This window comes from Microtus ochrogaster, linkage group LG8 (genome assembly GCF_000317375.1).
Source record: "Microtus ochrogaster isolate Prairie Vole_2 linkage group LG8, MicOch1.0, whole genome shotgun sequence".
Lineage (NCBI taxonomy): Eukaryota > Metazoa > Chordata > Mammalia > Rodentia > Cricetidae > Microtus > Microtus ochrogaster.
In genome coordinates, this window is record NC_022033.1 from 25,870,384 (window position 1) to 25,877,356 (window position 6,973).

Below are 6,973 nucleotides of genomic sequence, written 5' to 3' on the forward strand. Positions count from 1 at the left end.
AGAGCAGGCAATGCTCTTAACCTCTGAGCCATCTCTCCAGCCCAGCATATCTCCTCTTACACATCTTTACACAGCTGCTGCTCCATCTCTACACAATTCTGTCTTCTACACAACTCTCTTGGCACATACCGCCTTCTACACATAGCTCTCGCTGTGCACACCTCCCTCAACCACCCACTCTGGACAGGTATGAGTTGTGTATACAGGATCTGACCCATTCTAATGACACATGATAAGTCACAGGGTTTCTCTTAGGCTAGGGCGGTCATGCTGACCATGCATGGTGAGTAGAGCAGGCACATAGCTTTAAGTGGTCAGGATTCCCAGACAGGAGTGACATTGAAACTCAGGACTTATACAGTAAACAGTTAATTGGCTGTACCTTGAGTCCTGCACCACAAACTGAAGCAAGGAGTATGTGCAGAAACTCAATTGCTGCAGGGTGTTATGTCTTAATGTTATCGGCTTAACTTTGGTTCAACAAACAGACACCTGAGAACTTGCGTTTATGTATTTTTGCAGGAGTAACTAGTCTATTTTGAATCTGCCCTGAAATCTAAAATCAGCTAAATGTGTAAAAAGCTGCCTTTGTAACTGAGAGTATTGCAATTTTCAAAAATATTCTAGTATTATTTCTAATCATCAAAATTGTACAATTAAGCAGAAATCATCTTCCTGACCATCCACAGCTGTATGTGTGCCCAGTAGATGGACTATATATACTAGATAAACACACAGGCAGTGGGGAAAATACCCACAGCTGTTTTTAGGGAAGGAATGTTAGTGGCACATGAGAAAAATTACAGACAGAAGCGACCAGTTTCCATAGCCAGTGACTTATGGTCTTTGCCTAGTGAGGCCCTCCATCAGAGAGTTAACTCATCTGGTGGGTTGACCTGTATAGTATTAGTTGTTATTTATTGTATATTCTTTTTCTTTTTTTCGGGGGGAGTGGGGTTTCAAGACAGTGTTTCTCTGTGTAGCTTTGGAGCTTGTCCTGGCATTCACTCTGTAGACCAGGCTGGCCTCGAACTCATAGAGATCCACCTGCCTCTGCCTCCCAAGTGCAGGGATTAAAGGCATCTACTACCACTGCCTGGCATGTTGTATATTCTTAGTGGCCTTCAGTGAAGCCATTGCTACCATCAGCTCTCAGCAATTTGTTCTTGGAAGTATGTGCACCATTGTGTTGAAATTATCCTCATGTATAAAGAACAGATATCAGAGTATATCGTGGCAGCTTTTTGTCCTGTGACAAAATACCAGAGAAAATTAACTTAAAGAAGGAAAGATTCCTCTTGGCTCATGGTTTCAAGGGCTTTAACTTATCACTTGGTTCTGCTACCTCTGCACTTATAATGGGGCACAGTATTGTGGCAAGGAGCATATGATGGAATAAATCAGCTCACACGGTGGGCAGGAAGCAGAAAGAGCCAAGGAGAAGGACCAGAGACAAGACAATACCCTTTAGGGCATTCCCTTAGTGTTCTACTTTCTCCAACTAAACCATACCTCCTAATAGTCTATTCAACCTATGAGCCCCTTGGTGAATCAATCCATTGATAAGGTTGGAGATTTCGTGCTCTAGTCACTTCTGGTCAGTGCTGCACTGGGGACCAAGACTTCAACAGATGAGCCTTTGAAAGATTTCATAGCCAAAACTGTAGTACATTGCTGGTCATTCTCCCAGGGTGAAACCTGAGAAGACAATAGAGGTCATGTGTGATTGGCAAGACCTATATGGCTGAATCTATGAAGCCCTAAAGGCTAATCCAGAACTACCATGCAAAGAGCAGGAGGGAAAGTGTCTGTCATGGCAGGGACTTTGAGAGCAAGACTCTGCCTTGCTTGTGTTTCTGTGTCCTCTGTGCTCAGCGTGGTATCATCTACTGGTTCCATAAATGGATGCTGAGCCTAGAGTACCTCAGTAGCCGGGGTGTGATGGTGATGTACCACTGAAGTTCACCAGGTTCAACAGCAGGAAGCCAGCCTTCTCTGGACCTAAGAGGGAATGGTCAGGTTGGCTGGTGGAGTTGGTTAGGTTTTCTTTGCAACTAAGGGTCCTCCAGCTTTTCTAATCAATTCTCCCAGATAGCACTGAGGGAGAGTGAGCAGCTGAGTCTTGATCTCTTGTTGCCTATTGAGCCACAGCTGATATGGTCCTACTGGGATAGCTTTGTGCTGGCCCAGGTCCAGGGCACAGGAATAGACATTCCAAAACTGGAATTCACCAAGGGTCAGTTCCAAGCTCTTCCCAAGAGAGCAGGAAGGGCATAAATCCCAATTTATTCTAGTGAGTCGGCATCCATTAGGTCAGAAAAGCTCTTTTCCTTTCAGAGGCCCCTGAGGTGATACCTGAAGAGATCAGCCAGGGTCTAGCCCCTCGGAGAGTGCTCAAGCAATATTAGTTTCTTCCTCCTCTACCCACCACCATCAGCATGCCCTGGTATTTTTATAAGGCCCTTGATTCCTCACATTCAATTCTAAAAATATGTATGGCACCTGCTGCCTGTGCTAGGGACTGTGGCTTAGAGAAGTAAGCCTTATACCCTATGAGGAGGTGCTCCTTGTCTGGGAGGGAAGGTGGGAATAGTGTTCAGGGGTCAAGACGACAACTAGTAGGACTGGTTAAGAGCACTGGCTGAGCCAGGCATGATGGCTACTAGCACTGGAGAGATAGGGGCAAGAGGATCTCTGTAAGTTCAAAGCCAGTCTGGTCTACATAGTTCCGGGGCAGCCAGAGCTGCATAGTCAGACTGTCTAAAACAAAAGCACTTGCTGCTCTTGCAGGGGACCCAGGTTATTCCCAGCCCTCATATCAGGCAGCTCACAACTACCTATCTAACTCTAGCTTCAGGAGATCTGGAACCTTCTGTCTTCCACAGGCACAGGCATATACATGATATACATACATACACTCAGACACATTTACGTACATCTTTAAAACTGAAAAACAAAAAACAGTGAAGCAGACTGCGTGAGTGCAAACCGTGCTCCTCCAGTTCCCACCCTGTGACTTTGCATGTCATTTAGCCTCTTTGTGTCTAGTTTCTTTATCAGTAAAATAATAGTAGGCACACTTCCCTCACAAGGCTCTTGTGGGAATTAAATGAGTTAATATGCAAGTAAAGCAATTGCTTCTCACGTAATATGACTCGGTACATTGTTGCCACGTATATACATATAAACAGGAGCCAGGCTGTGGGGGGACCCTTTCCTCCTGCTTCCACTGCTTAGGCCTCTGACAGTGTCTGGGGAAATCATGGTAAAGAGACTGCTAGGGCCACTGTCCTTAGTTCTGTCCAGTTCTGGCAGCAGAAATGATGGTTGTTAAGCGTGTCAGAATGCAGAGGACAAGGAACTGAGGCCTGTGAGTGGTGACCCATCCGGAGGCTTGGAAGGCATTGGTGATCAATGTGTTTGGGTCAGTGTGAAGAATGGGTGTCAGGTGCATTGCAGTTCTGTGGTATGAGTGGAGGGTGAAATAGCCTCACTGGCTAACAAAGGATTTACTCATTCAAACTGGAAATTCTCAGGAGATGTCATCATGACCCTGTGATCTCCATGAACAACATGGTCCAATCACTAGACATAAGGTTCAGTTTTTTAAAAGTTGAACTAGGTTATATGCAACATGACAATGATGCCCAGAATTTTGTAAGACCTTTCTGTGTGCCAAGTACTGCTTTAAAGGTTTTACATATATTAATTCAATTAATCCTCTCAATAGCCCTATAAATGGGTATCTTAGTAAGTTTGACTGTGCTGATCATTGCATACAAAACATCACATTGTATACCTTAAAATATGTAATTGTATTTTTTAATAGTGTTATGAGGTAGGGCTATTCTTAGCTCTGTTATAAGACAAGGAAATTAAGGCATGGATGGATGGATGGATGGATGGATGGATGGATGGATGGATGGATGGATGACGGATTTATACATGAAAATGCTGTCTTCAGGGAGGGAGAAGAAAAGAAGGGAAAAGCCAGGCGATGGTGGCGCATGCCTTTAATCCCAGCACTCGGGAGGCAGAGGCAGGCTGATCTCTGTGAGTTCGACTGGCCTGGTCTACATAGTGAGTTCTGGGACAGCCAAGGCTACACAGAGAACCCCTGTCTCAAAAATGAAACCAAAACCAAAAGAAAAAAAAAGAAAAGAAGGGAAAGAGATGGTGAGGTAGGGCTTTGTATTTATTTTATTTTTTAGTTTACTTTGGGCTATGTGTGTGAGTCAGAGAACAGGAGTTAGTTGGTTTCCTCCTGCCTTCAGTGTGGATTCCAGGGAACCAATGAGGTCTTTAGTGTGGTAGCAAACACTTTTACCCTCTGAGCCATCTCACCAGCCCTAGGTATGTACGTTTTAAACTCTGAAGCAAAAAAACAATATTAGTGTCTGCTGATGTAGGCCATGGGCCTATGAATTATTTTCCATGTTTATTGTAGGGTTTACAATATTTCATGATGCTTTACATTTTTTTTTGTTTTCCTTTCATTGCATTTATTCATTTGTTTAGAAGGACAGCACACAGAGGACCACTGACTGGAGTCAGTTCTGTCCTTCTGTCATGTGGGCCTGGGAGTTGAACTCAGGTCATATGGCTTAGACACCTTTATTTAAAAAAAAATTAGGCACTTGTAGATCCACATGTAGTTGTGGTAAACAATAGAGAGAGATCTTGTCGTATACCCTTGACTCAGTATCCTAGCCAGGATCTCGACAGTGATGTGATCCTATCTTGTTTAGATAGTCTTACAACTGTGTGTATGTGTATGTTAGTTCTGTATAATTAGTGTAGGTTTATATATTCAGTACCACAGTTAAGATACTGAGTAGTTCTTTGTTTTTTCAAGGCAGGGTTTCTCTGTAGTTTTGGAGCCTGTCTTAGAACTTACTTTGTAGACCAGGCTGGCCTCGAACTCACAGAGATCAGCCTGTCTCTGCCTCCCGAGTGCTGGGATTAAAGGCGTGCGCCACCCCCCCCGCAGCCTGAGTAATTCTTTCAATGTAAATATTGTTACTACACCTGCCTCTGTAAACACACATCATCCCTAACTCTAGCAGCCATTGACCTCTTCTCCCTTTGCCCTTTCAAAAATATGCAAATGGAGTCATATGGTTTGTGCCCTGTTGGGATTGGCTTTTTTCCCTTAGAATAATATCCCTTAAGTGCCATAGCTTGTGTTGAAAGCCCATGCTTTTTATGGCAGCAACAGCTCATAGTATGGATGTGCTGTTGTATTTATCTGGGTTGTTTCCAGGTTAGGGCAGTTGAAGTAAAGCCGCTGTGATCATTAGTGTATATGTTGTGAATACAAGTTTTCATTTCCCTGGATAAATGCCCACAAGTGCCATCACTGGGTCATATTGTAATTGCATGTCTGATTTCATGAGAAACCAACCACAAACATTTCCAGAGTGGCTGCACTTGGTTGTAATATCTAGAAGGGATTTCAGTGGGTAGGGAAGATGTTTCAGGTGGAGACAGGAGATGAATGCAGAAGTCTGGAGTCAGAAAGTGCATTGTAAATTCCTGGGCAGCAAAGTGCTTTATGTTGCTGGACTGGAGTCTGGGTTGAGCTGAAGAGGAAACACAGGTTTACTATTCTTTGTCTTACTGAGCCCTCACATGCGCTAAGCAGTGATCGAGGCACATGGAAGGAGGGTACTGCCATTGGAGCCTGGCTTAGTGAAGAGAAGATGTGGAAACATTGCAGAAAAGATTTTGTGTGGTGGGAGTCTTGAGAGGGTGTGCTGGGTTATCTGCAGACCTTTGGTATACTACATGACGGTAGGACCTTGCTGGTCTCTTTCTTCCTGGGTCCTGGCATAGGCAATCAGTAAGTATTTGCTAAGTGCTGAATGACTAGCTTTGTCCCATGTGCACAGTCTTTGTGAGTGGGACCAACATTGTCTGTGTAAGCAGCTTCATGTGCTCAGTCCCGCCGAGTGGGTAAAAGGGCAAGGCTTGGTCCAGACACCCCACCCTGGAATAAATTACTACACCACAGACTGGAAGCCAGCATGATATATAAAATGTTGGAATGCTCTACTGTAAATTTTTAATTGTTAAACAAGCAAAGGAGGTTGTAAATTCCGTGCGGCAGGAACAGTATTGCATATTGTGCCTGCTGTCTCCACCAAGGTTTCTTATCAGCCCGTTGAGATTTCACAACCTTTGCGTCTCTTGCATGTTATAGGGGCCTCTCCACAGGGTCTCTGGGGCATGGTGCAATGCCGTCCTTTTTCCCGTGGGGGTAGTAGCAGGGCTCTCTGTGCATTCTGTCTGACTTCCCCTTGTCGGTCTTACACCTAGATTTTCTCCAAAGGAACATCCAGTGCTTGCACTGCCAGGGGCCCCAGCCCAGTTCCCTGTCCTGGAGGAACACAGGGCACTCCAGAAGTACATGGTGTGGTCTGATGAGATGGTGAAGACAGGCGAGGCCCAGATCAGCACTCACCTCATCAGGCCCTATGTGGGCATTCATCTGCGCATTGGCTCTGACTGGGTAACTTCCTTTTTCCTTTCTCTGGCTGACATTTGCCTAAGCAGAGCCCAGGCCTGTAGTGATTGGTGGAAAGTCTCAGCCTGGAGCAGAGGCAGCTAACTCCACCAAGTCTGGATTATATATCATGATCTTGCTACTACAGCACATGTCATGAGTGTGTAGGTAGAGCACCTGCTGAAAAGCTAGCATTGTTTGCAGATGGGTAAACTGAGGCATTAAGTCAGATCCCAAACTAGGCAGAAAGCTAGACAGAGGCCCTTGGCCTAGAAGTCCTCTGCCCCACTTGAGTTAGCAAGTAGATTGCTGTTGAAAATGAAATATAACTGAATGTGGCGCACACCTTTAATCCCAGCACTTGGGTGGCAGAGGCAGGTGGATCTCTGAGTTCGAGACCAGCCTAGTCTACAAGAGCTAGTTCCAGGACAGGCTCCAAAACCACAGAGAAACCCTGTCTCGAAAAAA

At 44.9% G+C, this 6,973-nt stretch overlaps 1 protein-coding gene across 1 annotated transcript in view; it reads left to right on the top strand.

Moving 5' to 3' along the window:
- The window catches only part of Pofut1 (protein O-fucosyltransferase 1), a 27,100-nt gene that overhangs the window by 11,762 nt on the left and 8,365 nt on the right, over window positions 1–6,973 (top strand). Inside the window, exon 5 of the mRNA XM_005363223.2 lies at window positions 6,319–6,511. Coding sequence (XP_005363280.1) covers window positions 6,319–6,511 — 193 coding nt within the window. The remainder of the gene's footprint in view (window positions 1–6,318; window positions 6,512–6,973) is intronic.